Below are 16,346 nucleotides of genomic sequence, written 5' to 3' on the forward strand. Positions count from 1 at the left end.
AAGACTAAAGGCTGTAATCACTGCCAAAGGGGCTTCAACAAAGTACTGAATAAAGGGTCTTAATACTTATGTAATGTAAATGTAATATTTCTAAAATAATTCTAAAAACATGTTCTTGCTTTTTCATTATGGGGTATTGTGTGTAGATTGATGAGGAGGGGGAACAATTTAATACATTTTACTATGACGCTGTAACGTAACAAAAATGTGGAAAAAGTCAAGAGAAAGAGATGAGAGATGTCCAGCTCAGTCAGTCTACAAGTTTCCATCTTTACGGTAAGTTGTTAGGCACCAATTGTATCACCCTGTTGCAGGGGAACTTTCAGGAAATGTAAAACTTTTTTTATTAAGACAGGTCAACACACAGAAGAAAAGTGAAAAGCACTTCAGATTTTATTATACAAAAATAATTCTAAAAACATTTTTAACACAACACATGAAAACAGATAGTGGTGGAGAGGGGGATAAGTTGAGCCAAAGGGGTTAGCTGTTTCTTGGAAACCATACACAAAATTAATCATTTGACTAAATATTTAGGAAGAGGTCATCATTTCATGGAGTCTATGAAAGATTGTTCTATACATAATGTGGGGTCTGTATAAGCTTCAACATGAGGTCCTAAACCTAGCATGAAAGTGCATCCTTGTAACTGTGTGGGCTGATATTGTCAAAATGTTTGCCTTGGGTTAAGTTGAGCCAATGGCCAATGGGGTAAATTGAGCCAATTGCAAGTGTTAAAAGATGCTTAAAATTATTACAAGACAAAAAAGTGATTGTGATGGTGTTGAATTGTATTTGGGAAACAGATAGTGGTAATATTTCATTCAGTACAGAAATTTGTAGACGGCTTAACTTAACTTACCCGGCCCCCAGCTCAACTAAGTTGTGCCAAGAGACAAACTATGCTTTCAAAACTATAATGTTTACATTAATTCTGTTTATTTCCAGGGATACACAACATCCTGAAATACATGTAGATATCTTTGTTAGAAAGAATCCTATATTTCCCTTGACAGAGTGATGCTGAATGTAAGAAATGGCTCAACTTACCCCACTTTCCTCAACAACAGTAGAGACACATCTGTTCACTAACTCTACCAGATACATCAGATGTCAACATTAACACACAGCTAGGTGGGCCGATCAGCTCATACACGGTCAAATTACACTTTGTTAAAATATAGACAATAAGTCTTGATCATACAGGTAGTCAGTCTATATCAATGACTTGAGTCATGAATTGTCAGCTCACACACACCTCCCACTGGTCACACACTGGTTGAATCAACGTTGTTTCCACGTCATTTCAATGAAATGACATTGAACCGACGTGGAATAGATGTTGAATCGACGTCTGTGCCCGGGGGGCTCCTTTGTCTGGTTTCCCAGTGTGGGATCGTGTTGTACCGTTCTGTCCTCTCACCCAGGATTAGTGTGTCAAGGACTTCTGAAGGTCTGGAGGCTCACCAGCTCTCCATTCTTACAAAAGAAGAGGGATGGATGCCAAGGTATGTTGAGCCCACCCCTCCCTCCCCTGCCCACTTTCTTCTTAATTTCCTCTCTACAGTTCCAATTATTTTCTGCTCTCTCCCACTCTGTCCCTTTTGAAGCGTCTTTGATATCTTCATATTTCCCTTCCTTCACCTCCCTCATCTGTGCGTGGTCATTCCACATGAACGCAGCAATAAATACATCCTCATACACACTTTGGTTGAGCATATAAAACGTCCTGCTGTCTCAATACTGTGAGGTGTCATTGCCATAACATGACAAGTGGGGTAGAATGTACCACTGCACACAATGCGGTCAGAATGCCATACAATGCTGTGTGGCTTATCCACAGCTGGCTTTAGCCAGGCAGGGGGGCAGAGGGGCAGATCATTCAGTGTGTAGACGTGACAAGGACAGTCTGGTCTTTTCCAGTCAGCAGGGAGATTAGTTGATGACACAGCTGAAAGAACAGAGCATAATATAATATAATAATATATGCCATTTAGCAGACGCTTTTATCCAAAGCGACTTACAGTCATGTGTGCATACATTCTACGTATGGGTGGTCCCGGGGATCGAACCCACTACCCTGGCGTTACAAGCGCCATGCTCTACCAACTGAGCTACAGAAGGACCAGCATTTGTCTGCCTTTCTGTCAACCAAAAGATTGGCCATCAGATCTCTAAGCGAATAATACCTTGTATAACAAACAGTACGACATTGGACATGCAATACCTACAGTAATGAAACAGGAAAGGTATGCACTGTGTGGCGGCTCTACTAGGGAATAGGGATGGAATAAATGTCACTAGGAATAAATCTATATACATCCCTCCATGCTGTTATCTGATGGGCTGAGCCCCACAAGGAACCTTTCTCCCTAACATCCATTCTTCCTCTTCCTCTCCTCTTCCTTCACCCTCTCTGGACCTCCTGTGACACGGAGCGGCCCAGTGCTTTGGGCGCCTTGGCGAACTCCATCCTGAGTGGCTTGGCGGGGGGCAGGTCCTGTGTGATCTCGACCACGGCCCTCTTGCCAGGGCAGACACCGTCGGGGATGGGGAAGGGATGGAGGTCCTCCTGGGTGTGTGGTGCTCCGCGACCCAGCCGGATGCCCAGCTGTGCAGGGGTGAAGATGGGCAGGGGCAGGGTGTTCCTCTTGGGCAGGAGCTGGTGCTCCCTCACACCCCTCTCCACGGTGCCCACTCTGTACACCCCAGAGGGACAGGCCTGGGCCAGAGAGCGAGCCTCCCACTGACGAGTGTAGGTCTCCCGACGAGAGTCATCGTTCATGTTCATTGTCTGCCTGTGGAGAGATGAGACCGACACAGTTAGGAATGAACAGTTGGACATTGCTCAGTGATTTTCAAACTCTAATCTCTCTCAGTATCAAGCTGAGAATCCTACCAGCAAAATGAAAATCATTGCATTTTACAGTCAGCTGATAGATTAGCCTGACAGTTATTATAACTAAGATAAATGATACAGTAGTCTAGTCTTGAGTATGGTGACTCACAAGGTAATATAGGAGGACGTCTAGCTTTATTGATATCGACGATTTTATAGAAGAAGAAATGACTTAATGGTGTTCAATATGTTACATCTACCAGAAGAAATGAATACAGTTTGTCCATGCTGTGTCTCACCTGTCCATGGCCCGGGTCTTCATGTTAACACTGTTCCAGTCAGCTTTGTAGCTCTCCCTCTGAGCCTGGTTCTCCTCCCGTACGCTGCAGGCCAGCTCAGCCCCCACCACGGCCCCAGCACGCTTCTCAATAACGGTACACACCTGCATTATCACGGTTCTGTGTGGGTGAAGTTCTGTCCTTATCTCGGATTTATCACCTCCGTTAGTTTCTCAGACTCCTCTCTCTGTCTGTCTTGGTATCTCTGTGTTCGGTGTTCTTCTCTCTGGACTATCTGTCTGTCTGTAGTTGCTAGCCAAGGTAATCTGTGACGGTTCAGGCAGCTCTCTCCTCTCTCTTGCCTCTGTGGTGATGGTGATGGTCTGGTGGTCTCTGATGTTTGTGTCTGGGACCATGCCCGTCTATCTCCTTTATAGAAGCACTGCTGCTATTTCTAAGCCATGTTGTCACTCCACAGCTAGTGTGTGCTGACACCTGACACCAAGAGCGGCCCGTCTCTGACTTTGTCCCGGGAGTTAGAACTGACTCACTCAGGGCAGCTGTTGAGAAAGAGAGAGGGAGGTGGCTGGGGGAGAGAGAAAGAGAGAGGGAGGTGGCTGGGGGAGAGAGAAAGAGAGAGGGAGGTGGCTGGGGGAGAGAGGAAGAGAGAGGGAGGTGGCTGGGGGAGAGAGAAAGAGAGAGGGAGGTTTCTGGGGGAGAGAGAAAGAGAGAGGGAGGTGGCTGGGGGAGAGAGAAAGAGAGAGGGAGGTGGCTGGGGGAGAGAGAAAGAGAGAGGGAGGTGGCTGGGGGAGAGAGAAAGAGAGAGGGAGGTGGCTGGGGGAGAGAGAAAGAGAGAGGGAGGTGGCTGGGGGAGAGAGAAAGAGAGAGGGAGGTGGCTGGGGGAGAGAGAAAGAGAGAGGGAGGTGGCTGGGGGAGAGAGAAAGAGAGAGGGAGGTGGCTGGGGGAGAGAGAAAGAGAGAGGGAGGTGGCTGGGGGAGAGAGAAAGAGAGAGGGAGGTGGCTGGGGGAGAGAGAAAGAGAGAGGGAGGTTTCTGGGGGAGAGAGAAAGAGAGAGGGAGGTGGCTGGGGGAGAGAGAAAGAGAGAGGGAGGTGGCTGGGGGAGAGAGAAAGAGAGTGCGGTAAAGAAATGGGAGTGGGTGGGTTACCGGTAATTGTACTCAGAATCCCCTGATACCCAAATTATACCCCCAATCCCCTTTATAATCACCTCGACCTAACATGCTAAATTGAGGGACATCTGGTTATCAAACGAAGTAGCACGATTCCCTCATAAGAGCACTATCAGACCCAGTGTTCAGAGACATGTAAACACACACGAGCACACAGGGGGGGACTTCTGAGAGCTGGCACCTGAATAGAGCTCAGGTCTTGATGTACATATAGCGACCAGTGGCAGAACACTAATGTGGAAAGAGATCAGCTCATGCTAATACTGATGGGTGCTGAGGGGAAACTCTATTGCCCCAAGAGAGAATACATAGATTGAGCATACACAACATGAAGAACTCTTTCCATGACACAGACTGACCAGGTGAATCCAGATGAAAGCTATGATCCCTTATTGATGTCACCTGTTAAATCCACTTCAATCAGTGTAGATGAAGGGGGGGGACAGGTTAAAGAAGGATTTTTAAACCTTGAGACATTGATTGTGTATGTGCCAGTCGGAGGGTGAATGTAAGCACCTTTGAACGGGGTATGGTAGTAGGTGACAGGTGCACCGGTTTGTGTCAAGAACTGCGACACTGCTTAGCTTTTCAAGCTCAACAGTTTTCCGTGTGTATCAAGAATGGTCTGCCACACAAATGACATCCAGCCAACGTGACACAACTGTGGGAAGCATTAGAGTCAACATGGGCCAACATCCCTGTGGAACGCTTTCGACACCTTGTGGAGTCCGTGCCCCGACGAATCGAGGCTGTTCTGAGGGCGAAAGGCAACTCAATAATATAAAAGTGTTCCTAATGTTTGGTAACTCAGTGGACATGTACATATACTGTATATAAACATACATACACATTTTGAAACGGACAGTTATCTTGATATCTAGCAGTGTGAAACTGCTGAGTTTAAGATTGTCTCTTTCAGGAACTCTGGAGTGCCCTGGCATGTACGGCCTGGCTATATTTGGGGTAACAGTCCCTTTTAGAGACTCAAGATCAAAGGTGATGTTCTGTAGGCAGGTGGTCAGTCTGTTTTGGATAAAGCAAAGCTATACGTGCTACGGAACAGATACCAGGCCAAGGCATTGACCAAGTGACCAACTATTTTCTTGTATAAAATACGGTCAGTAAAACACAAGTCATTTTTATTTGACTGGAAAACATTGTGAATCTGTTATCGGGCTTATTAGCTGTGTTGTAGCCGTGTTTCGTCTGTCAAGGACTGTGACTTCTAACTTTGATTTATTAGTCTGATGACAGAGACCCACTCCAGCCAAGAGTCTCTCAGGTTACAGTCTTAAAGATTTTTTCTCTCTCTCTCACACACACACACAAAACACACGTACGCACACAAAACACACACACACACAAAATACACATGCACACACACACGCACACATGTAATGTACCCTCGGTGTCACTACCAGCCACTCTGTCAATGACTAACTCTTCCGCATCAGTCACTGATGTCATCCAATATATAACACCTGCATAGCAAGAATACATTTAAAGTTACGCATGTATCGGTTGCTTTGAAATTAATATTGAAACTGAATATTAATCTATTCTTCAATCTACAATATTTTACACAGCTGCATAGTTATCGGATAATACAAACAATTATAAAGTATTAGATTTGTTCCTCTCGCTCAACTTTAGGTTATATATTAGCTATGACTTATTAGTTTCAATTAATATTCTCATGTACTTCATTTAGTTTAACTGTCCTCTAATAAAACCTCATAAAAATGTCCCCTAAGTACAGTAATCATTCCTGTTCTCACGTCTAAGACATGTACCGTAATGACACAACATATGTAAGATATCACATCGCAGACGCATGCTTGCACACACACACACACACACACACACACACACACACAATGTGTTATGCAACCATGGTAACCATAAAATATCACTTCAGTTCAGGATTCCAATTGCAGAAACCTAGTAAGTCTCGAGGCATACTTCTGCAGTGAGATCATTCTCCTCTTCAAAAAACAGAACTAAATACATTTTCACATTTGATAAGTCAATCAGTCTTTTTTTGACACTCACTCACCTCGCACATACAGTACATTAGTGACTGTCATATGAGTCAGTGTTACAGCTTTTGTATCGCTTTGGTGCTATGTTCACAAATACAGTGGGGCAAAAAAGTTTTTATTCAGCCACCAATTGTGCAAGTTCTCCCACTTACAAAGATGAGAGAGGCCTGTAATTTTCATCATAGGTACACTTCAACTATGAGAGACAAAATGAGAAAAGAAATCCAGAAAATCACATTGTAGGATTTTTTATGAATTTATTTGCAAATGATGGTGGAAAATAAGTATTTGGTCAATAACAAAAGTTTATCTTCATTCTTTCCTTTACACGGATCAGTCGTCCTGGTCCCATTGCAGAAAAACAGCCCCAAAGCATGATGTTTCCACCCCCATGCACAGTAGGTATGGTGTTCTTTGGATGCAACTCAGCATTCTTTGTCCTCCAAACATGAAGAGTTGAGTTTTTATCAAAAAGTTATATTTTGGTTTCATCTGACCATATGACATTCTCCCAATCTTCTTCTGGATCATCCAAATGCTCTCTAGCAAACTTCAGACGGGCCTAGACATGTACTGGCTTAAGCAGGGGGACATGTCTGGCACTGCAGGATTTGAGTCCATGGCGGCGTAGTGTGTTACTGATGGTAGGCTTTGTTACTTTGGTCCCAGCTCTCTGCAGGTCATTCACTAGGTCCCCCAGTGTTGTTCTGGGATTTTTGCTCACCGTTCTTGTGATCATTTTGACCCCACGAGATCTTGCGTGGAGCCCCAGTTCGAGGGAGATTATCAGTGGTCATTATCAGATTATCAGTGGTCTTCCATTTCCTAATAATTGCTCCCACAGTTGATTTCTTCAAACAAAGCTGCTTACCTATTGCAGATTCAGTCTTCCCAGCCTGGTGCATGTCTATAATTGTCCTTTGACAGCTCTTTGGTCTTGGTCATAGTGGAGTTTGGAGTGTGACTGTTTGAGGTTGTGGACAGGTGTCTTTGATACTGATAACAAGTTCAAACAGGTGCCATTAATACAGGTAACGAGTGGAGGACAGAGTAGCCTCTTAAAGAAGAAGTTGCAGGTCTGTTAGAGCCAGAAATCTTGCTTGTTTTGTAAGTGACCAAATACTTATTTTCCACCATAATTTGCAAATAAATTCATTTAAAAAAAAATCTGGATTGTTTTTTCTCATTTTGTCTGTCATAGTTGAAGTGTACCTATGATGAAAATTACAGGCCTCTCTCATCTTTTTAAGTGGGAGAACTTGCACAATTGGTGGCTGACTAAATACTTTTTTGCCCCACTGTAATAGCAATTAGGCACCTCTGGGGTTTGTGCTAGTTTTCAGTTGTCGTCTCCTCACTCCCAGACAATGCTAGCAAAATTATTGCTTGAGAAATAGCTTTTTGCTAAGAAGCTTTTCTTGTTTATTTTTTACCATTTTAATTGAAAACAATCACAGCAAGTTACTTAATTGTAACCCGGAAATGCTTAGATATTGAAATACAAATGGCTGCATGGGTTCTTTAAGCACACAACAACAACAACACAAGTCACATGTCTGGCGGGGACGCAGCTGCCTGACAGTGGGTGTGATAGGGACCCGCATGGGTACTCAAAGTTGCTCTGTTCATGGATTCATTGTGACGCCACTATTCTAATGAGGCCTTCGCTGTAGAAGTTCCCTAAGGGTGAGCAATGATAAGGTGATCCTGCCAGGCTGATCATTCCGTCCCCCTCCACAGTGCCAGGGAATGCTCTCTCTGTTACATAACTATACAATCAGCCTCAGCTGCTGGGAAGTGACACTTAAATGAACTGAGAGAGAGAGAGAGAGAGAGAGAGAGAGAGAGAGAGAGACAGAGAGAGACACAGAGAGAGACAGAGAGAGAGAGAGATATGTTAAAACCAAGATCAGACAGAGGGAGGGATAATGATTGTGTGTGTGTGCATGTTCATAATGCATCCATCCTTTTTAGAGGGGGCACAAAGTATGTGATGGGGGTGGTTGGAGAATATTGCATGTTTCAAACACACGAAACAGCTTTTGAATACAGTTGAAGTCGTAAGTTTACATGCACCTTGTGAAATGTCAGAATAATAGTAAAGAGTGATTTTTTTCAGCTTTTATTTCATCACATTTCCTGTGGGTCAGAAGGCATTGCCTTTAAATTGTTTAACTTGGGTCAAACGTTTCTGGTAGCCTTCCACAAACATCCCACAATAAGTTGGGTGAATTTTGGCCCATTCCTCCTGACAGAGCTGGTGCAACTGAGTCAGGTTCGTAGGCCTCCTTGCTCGCACAAACTTTTTCAGTTCTGCCCACAAATATTCTATAAGATTGAGGTCAGGGCTTGGTGATGGCCACTCTAATACCTTGACTTTGTTGTCTTTAAGTCATTTTGCCACAACTTTGGAAGTATGCTTGGGGTCATTGTCCATTTGGAAGACTCATTTGCAACCAAGCTTTAGACTTCCTGACTGATGTCTTGAGATGTTGGGGCGGCAGAGTAGCCTAGTGGTTAGAGCGTTGGACTAGTAACCGCAAGGTTGCAAGTTCAAACCCCTGAGCTGACAAGGTGTCAGCTGTCGTCCTGCCCCTGAACAGGCAGTTAACCCACCCGTTCCTAGGCCGTCATTGAAAATAAGTATTTGTTCTTAACTGACTTGCCTAGTTAAATAAAGGTAAAATAAAAAAATATAAAAAATGTTGCTTCAATATATTCACATGATTTTCTTGCCTCATGATGCCAACTATTTTGTGAAGTGCACCAGTCCCTGCTGCAGCAAAACACCCCCACAACATGATGCTGCCACCACCAGTTGCAAACCGTAGTCTGTTTTTTTATGGCGGTTTTGGAGCAGTGGCTTCTTCCTTGCTGAGTGGCCTTTCAGGTTATGTCGATGTAGGACTCGTTTTACTGTGGATATAGATACTTTTGTACCTGTTTCCACCAGCATCTTCACAAGGTCCTTTGCTGTTGTTCTGGGATTGATTTGCACTTTTCGCACCAAAGTACGTTCATCTCTAGGAGACAGAACGCGTCTCCTTCCTGAGCGGTATGACGACTGTGTGGTCCCATGGTGTTTATACTTGCATACTATTGTTTGTTCAGATGAACATTGTACCTTCAGGCATTTGGAAATTGCTCCCAAAGATGAACCAGACTGGAGGAAGTTTACATGTTTTTTTCTGTCTTGGCTGATGTCGTTTGATTTTCCCATGATGTCAAGCAAAGAGGCACTGAGTTTGAAGGTAGGCCTTGAAATACATCCACAGGTCCACCTCCAATTGACTCAAATTATGTCAATTAGCTTATCAGAAGCTTCTCAAGCCATGACATAATTTTCTTGAATTTTCCAAGCTGTTTAAAGGCACAGTCAATTTAGTGTATGTGAACTTCTGACCCACTGAAATTGTGATACAGTGAATTTTCAGTTAAATAATCTGTCAGTAAACAATTGTTGGAAAAATGACTTGTGTCATGCACAAAGTAGATGTCCTCACCAACTTGCCAAAACTATAGTTTGTTAACAAGAAATGTGTGGAGTGGTTGAAAAATGAGTTTTAATGACTCCAACCTCAGTGTATGTAAACTTCTGACTTGAACTGTATGTGTGTACCTCTTTACCTGTTCAATTGTCATTTAAATGAACGATGGACATTGATTCTTTAAGAATCTTTATGCCTTAGGAGTTATGTACAACTGGCACACTGGTATATAGTGTCATAAGCCAATAATTAAATACATTTTAGTCAATTGTGTATCTATTTGTCATTATTATTTTTTTAAAGAACAATCTAAATGTCTGTCAATCTTTGCATGTAATAGCTCTGTCTATGAATTTCCAACTTCATACAATTGATAGGTGGCTACGGATGTAGGACCTTAATTTGAACCAGTTTTCTACAGCAGGAATATATTCCTGAGCAACAGGAAATGTAAATTATGTGGATTGTAATTAATGGCCATTTTCGTTGGGGTTGAATCATTTTTCGTTAGGGCAAATCAAGTCTGAAATTTCAAAGTGGAGATTTAACTTTTTAAAACTGAAAACTTTGCATTTACTGCTGTGCAGGAAAATTATCAACAACAAAAGAGTTATCAAAATAAGTATTACAGAGAAACAGCAAAACATTAGTTTATTTTTTCATCAAGAAGGAATCAATAGGCTACACAGCTTAATCAAATTAATTCACAAACATACCTCCTGCCCATCACTGGCAGCTAAAATCCAGTGTCACTCCACACTTTCTCTTGTCCACTGACGATACTGCAACTATTAGACTAGAGTATCTAGCATCTTGTCTAGGCTCCTCTTTGCTCTGTGCACCTTGGAAGGAACCACTTACTAGGAGGAATAGAGGGGGAGGGGGGGTGCACTTTGCCTTGTCCAGTCAGTGTGCCACCTCCACAAAATATATATTTTTTATAATTATAAAACATGGGCTTAAAAATGAAGTTGAGTAATTAATTTAACATCTGAAAAATGTAAAAACAGGACACATCTGAGGGAGTGTGTGGCTTGGTTCCCCCTATGGGCATGAATCCACCGTCTATGTTCTAAGAAACAGGCTGCTGCCGTGTTGAGAGATGTACCCTCACCAGTGTCATTCTCACGTAACATTACAGACAGCTGACCATCAAAACATCAACATCCTCATCCACACACCCCTGTGAACCCAGAGGGATGAGCACGCCCAGGACAGGCCAGGTCAGAGGCCATCTGTGTGGGGCGTGGCTCACAGCAGGCATGGCTGAGCCACAGTGTTGGAGCTGTGACCACACAATGTCGACATGTGACTGGGAGTTTAGAGCTCCCCGTGGACACATTAACCTTGCCAAACGAACAAACAAACAAACTTGGTCTGCAGTATCAGGTTGCCACTTTATTTTCCATATCAACTTTACAATAGAACATAAGACACATGCTGCATCCCCTTCAACTCACGGAAACATCCCAAACGCTCTCACAATCTTGACATGTACTTAAAGTGACCTCCGTTGTTCATACAGACCCACACACCGACTCAAAGTTGAGTCATTTTGTTACTAAACTCATCTCTGTAAACTTCACGAACTAAAACACACTAGTACCTCTTGATAAGCATGGTCCGTGAGGAAATTGACAACTCAAAAATGATTGAATTTGTTTACGACACATTTATTCCAAGGTAATCTCAACTACTGGTTTTAAAAGACTGTCTTGTGACTCGATTAAAACAAGTGCTGATAATCATGAGACAAAGTGCTGATGTGGAACAGGACAGCTGTGCCCTACGGGTTTCAGTGCAGTGTTTAACTGTGTCCACTGTGTTCCCTGGCGGAGACCAATAATGAACAGCCCAGGGAGTTGGGTAACTAACACGGTCTGGATGGATTAAAAAAAAAATGGCAGGGTGATGACCTCCAAAACTCTCCCTGATATACCCGAGACCCAGCTAAGTATGCCTAAACAGAAAAATAAGAAAACCAGAATCAAATTGGATCACGTTTCTGATGAGAAAGGAAAGCTGTATATTTTTGTTAAACCTCGGGCTCGACTCAATTTGAATCGCGGAAGTGCAGCGTTACAGAGTGATTGAAATGTAAAGGCAATGTTCCCGTGTTAGACTGCTTTCACAGTAAACACTGCATATGTCTGTTCAATCAAAAATGACCTTTACAATTCTATTGCACAATTTGTAACACTTCAGCAACACAGATTGAATAGAGCCCCTAGCGTTAGTGCAAATTGGGAGAGTATTTTCAACAAAGTACATTCAGAATCAGACATCCTAGTACTGCATACTCCCAACTCTGCAACATAAACTAAGTTCTGCCCCCTGTCTACTGTTTGAGGTCATTGCAGCTCCTGTTCTGTCTAGAAGTTGTCCTCTCTTCCGTTTCCATCTTCCTCATCCAGCCTCTCGTCCTCATCATCGCTTCCTTCTCCGTTCATGGTGCGGTTCACTCTGGCCAGTAGCAACGGCAGGTTGACAGCTAATGGGTTGTCCTCATCTTCATCATCAGTATCACGCTTGGGGTAGAAGCGTCTAGCCTTCGCCAAGAAGTCCTCAGCAGCATCCAGGTATATGAGACGATCCTATGTGAAAAGGAGAGAGGAGGGGAAGACAGAGGAAGATGGAGGGTAAAAAACAAAGAGTGACGGAAAAAGAGAAAAGACCCAAAGAGGGAAGGAAGAAAGAGTAAACAGAGGAAGAGGGGAGACATAAGAGTCATCATCATCAAACAGGAAGTGATTTGGAGAAAGAAGTGAAGTGGAAGACATTATAACCATGAAACAAAATGAATGAATCTGTTAGATTCTGTTCTCACCAGGATGAAGAGGTATCTCTCAGGTGGGGCCTCCCGGGTGTTGAAGATAGATGTCTCAGAGTGGAGCGTGTGCAGTAGTGTGCGTGACGCCGAGGCGTTCTTCATACGGTCATACGACGCACTGGCAGACACCGTCAGCAGAGACTCCGCCTCCGCCATGAACCCTGAGCCAATGAGAGTTCACAGTTGCTGAGATAAGATTTCATTCATTTTGTCTTTCTCTCACTTTACCCTTCCATTTGTTCTCCCTCATCCTCCATTTAACCTTCCATTGGTTCTCGCTCACCCTCATTTTAACCTTCCATTTGTTCTCGCTCACCTAAATTCTCCAGGATCATCTTCCACTTGTCCCTGACCTCCCGACGCAGATCTCTCATACCCTCAATGTCCACACTCAGACGCCGGTGCGCCTACAGAGGGAAAGGGTGCAGGGTTACATACAAACCATATTAACCTAGTACACAACCATCACCACAAACACAGGTCTATCAACTAAGGTAAGCCTAACGTGAGATAGCAGCACATTCACCCAACAAACAGGAGACAACAGAGGACAGGCATGGTACCCAGTTGGATAATGTAGGCCTACATTATACTAGAGCGCATAAAATGCACCATCTACTGGCTGATGGAGGTAAAGTGTTGTATGCTGCCCTACAAAAACCGTGTAGACAGAGCAGACAATCTAGCATAACTTCACGCTGCCTCTCTGTTCCCAAGATATCTCATTTTGTCCACCTCCCATTGGTCACAGACGTCAATTCAACGTCTATTCCATGTTGATTCAATGTAGTTTCATTGAAATTACATTGAAACAATGTTGATTCAACCAGTGTGTGCCTAGTGGGTTGTTCCCCCTCTTAGGAACCCAAACGCTCTGTTGTCATACAGTAAGTGTCCCCTGGGTCCCCCCTCTGGTACCAGCGAGCCCCTGCGGGTCTGGTTCCTGTTCTGGATGAGGTTGTACAGGATCCGGTCATCGTCTCTCTCGGAGTGGCTCGGGTCGCCTGGCTCACTCCATAGGTTCTGTTCCTGTTCCCTTCGCTTCTTTGCCTCGCGGTCGAAGTACTCCAAAGTGTCAGGACTGAAACAAATAGACACACACACACACACACACACACACACACACACACACACACACACACACACACACACACACACACACACACACACGTGGTCTATCAGGGGAACATCAGGATGACTGTGAAGCTGTTATCAATTCAATAGATATAGAGAGGATCTTTGTTTGTTGGTTGGTTCCACACCTGTGTATTACACTAGTGTGACTAAATCTGGGGGCTGTGGATAGAGAGCATGACATCTCTCTCAAATCTATGGACTGGTGTGGAGAGACATAAGGAGGGTGAGAAATCACGAGGAATTGTGACTGTTTTTTTAAGCATCATATTGTGTGCCGCGATAAGTGTGTGTAAGTCACAGGAGGTTGGTGTCCCCTTAATTGGGGAGTAAGGTCTCATGGTAATGGCAGGAGCGGAATAGGTGGAATGATATCAAATACATCAAAACACGTGTTTGATGCCATTCCATTTACTCCGTTCCAGACATTACTATGAGCCGTCCTCCCCTCAGCAGCCTCCTGTGGTGGAAGTGTGTCAGGTTGTCATGGTGATAAGTGCGTATGTCATGGGCTGTCATGGCGATAAGTGTGAATGTCATGGCGATAAGTGTGAATGTCATGGCGATAAGTGTGAATGTCATGGCGATAAGTGTGAATGTCATGGCGATAAGTGTGAATGTGATGGCGATAAGTGTGAATGTGAGTGTGTCATGGCGATAAGTGTGAATGTGAGTGTGTCATGGCGACGTGTGTAGGTCAGTGTGTCATAGGCTGTCATGGCGATAAGTGTGAATGTCATGGCGATAAGTGTGAATGTCAGTGTCATGGCGATAAGTGTGTATGTCACTGTGTCATGGATTGCATACCTGATTAAAGGCTCCTTCTCCTCACTTTCATCATCGCTACAGCAGCAGCAGCAACAGAACAGAGCACAGAACCTCTTGAAGGCAGCCCCCATCTCTGATGGAGAGACAGAGAGGGTAGTAGAGCAGTCGGAGAAGATAGTGTGAGAGCAGTTTGAGGCCCAGATAAGGTCTAGTGTCCAGATATGGTTAACATCTTTAAAACAAGAGGTGGCATACGGTACCGTTTTCCAAGTCCTATCCAGGTACAGGACAGGTAAGAAGGGGTAAAAAAAAAGGTCCTCTCCACCGGTGTAGTTGGCCCAACACACTATATCCACCTTTCTGTCTCCCAGTTCCCTGTTGTGGCTGCTGAGGATAGGTGACCCAGTGGTGTAGAATGAGGGCTCGGACCTGGAACCTTGGTCACACCCTCCGAGTTTGACTCCAAAACAATATCCACAGGAGTAAAGAGAAAAAGTTTGTCAAGCACTCACAGAGCTGTTGGAACACCCAAGATTCTCACGCTGTTGATACCCTGCCTCCACACTGACAAAATTAGTTTCAATAAAAATATCTCGGTCAGACAGAAACCATTCTAAAGAGAGTCAAGAGTGAACAGGTCATTTTCAACTAGTTTCCAGACACAAAAGTTACAGATCTATGGGCTCCAATGGTGAGGAATCCTCTTCTCATCCCAGGTCCTGATGTCTGAGGTACAGAAGAGGTAGCTAGCTAGGGTCTCCAAATCCTGGCCCAGAGACTTTCCTCCTGGATCAGAGAAGCTGGAAGAGAGGATGACCCGGGGAATGTCTCGCCACAAAGAAAGTACTGAGTAGCCTCTCCCCTCTTACTCATCACCACAGATCCACACAAGACCCAACTCAGTCACAGCCCAGTCATGTGAGCTGAACGATCCTCTGCCCCCCAGCAGCAATAGCAAGGCCCTAGCTCCTGTACCCCCACTCTTATCTACTTTATTCATCCAATCATATACACTTAAAACCACACACTCCACAGATGAAAGAAGCCTAGGCTACATATTTCAAACAAAACAAGCTTTTGTTTAGGGAATGTACTTCTTCTAAATAAAATATTTGTTGTAAGATGTCATCGCCCCTAGGCCAACAATCTGGATGTATTCTACACATAGTGGAAATGGTAAAATAGCAAATATATCAGAGAACCATTTCATCAGTAAACAAGATATTCAATGCCCCTATTATAAAAAGACTAGATTCTATCCATGCAGAATGGACCTCTTTTTATTCTAGACCAAAGGTACGCATGGTTCACAAAATTATATCTACCACACTCCAAAAGGCAAAAAAGGACAATATAGCAGATTGAAGTGGAACTGTTAACTTCTTATGGCTGGGAGGCGCTATTTCCACGTTCGGATAAAAAGTGTGCCCAGAGTAAACTGCCTGCTACTCAGGCCCAGAAGCTAAGATATGCATGTTATTAGTAGATTTGGATAGAAAATCTGTGAGTATAACAGAACTCATATGGCAGGTGAAAACCTGAGAAAAATCCAACCAGGAAGTGGGAAATCTGAGGTTTGTACTTTTCCAACTGATTGCCTATCCAATACACAGTGTAAATTTGGTCAAATTGCACTTCCTAAGGCCTCCACTAGATGTCAACAGTCTTTAGAACGTTGTTTCAGGTTTCTACTATGAAGGGGGAGCAAATAAGAGCGGTTTGAGTCAGGGGTCTGGCAGAAAGCCTTTAGTTTAGTCATGTGCAATGTTCAACTGGAA

General features: G+C 43.9%; 2 protein-coding genes across 2 annotated transcripts; both read right to left on the reverse strand.

Moving 5' to 3' along the window:
• Positions 1-370: 370 nt before the first annotated feature.
• Positions 371-3,536, reverse strand: LOC118384501 (telethonin-like). Its single transcript, XM_035771095.2, has 2 exons — positions 3,139-3,536; positions 371-2,798 (listed from the first exon to the last, which is right to left on the reverse strand). Exons 1-2 carry the CDS (start codon positions 3,285-3,287, stop codon positions 2,408-2,410), a joined length of 540 nt encoding a protein of 179 aa, XP_035626988.1. The 5' UTR covers positions 3,288-3,536; the 3' UTR covers positions 371-2,407.
• A 7,685-nt stretch (positions 3,537-11,221) lies between these two features.
• On the reverse strand, positions 11,222-15,393 carry LOC118384782 (melanoregulin-like). The gene is made up of 6 exons (XM_035771512.2): positions 14,829-15,393; positions 14,608-14,701; positions 13,585-13,747; positions 12,983-13,073; positions 12,664-12,827; positions 11,222-12,430 (listed from the first exon to the last, which is right to left on the reverse strand). Exons 2-6 carry the CDS (start codon positions 14,697-14,699, stop codon positions 12,209-12,211), a joined length of 732 nt encoding a protein of 243 aa, XP_035627405.1. The 5' UTR covers positions 14,700-14,701; positions 14,829-15,393; the 3' UTR covers positions 11,222-12,208.
• Positions 15,394-16,346: the final 953 nt, after the last annotated feature.

This window comes from Oncorhynchus keta, chromosome 5, assembly GCF_023373465.1.
Source record: "Oncorhynchus keta strain PuntledgeMale-10-30-2019 chromosome 5, Oket_V2, whole genome shotgun sequence".
Lineage (NCBI taxonomy): Eukaryota > Metazoa > Chordata > Actinopteri > Salmoniformes > Salmonidae > Oncorhynchus > Oncorhynchus keta.

Coding starts and splice junctions, on each gene's coding strand:
- LOC118384501 (XM_035771095.2), bottom strand. CDS start 3,287: ATGCAGGTGTGTACCGTTATTGAGAAGCGTGCTGGGGCCGTGGTGGGG. Junction 2,799..3,138: donor AAGACCCGGGCCATGGACAG/GTGAGACACAGC, acceptor ATCTCTCCACAG/GCAGACAATGAACATGAACG.
- LOC118384782 (XM_035771512.2), bottom strand. CDS start 14,699: ATGGGGGCTGCCTTCAAGAGGTTCTGTGCTCTGTTCTGTTGCTGCTGC. Junction 13,074..13,584: donor AGACCCGCAGGGGCTCGCTG/GTACCAGAGGGG, acceptor TTCCCTCTGTAG/GCGCACCGGCGTCTGAGTGT. Junction 12,828..12,982: donor GATGATCCTGGAGAATTTAG/GTGAGCGAGAAC, acceptor TCATTGGCTCAG/GGTTCATGGCGGAGGCGGAG.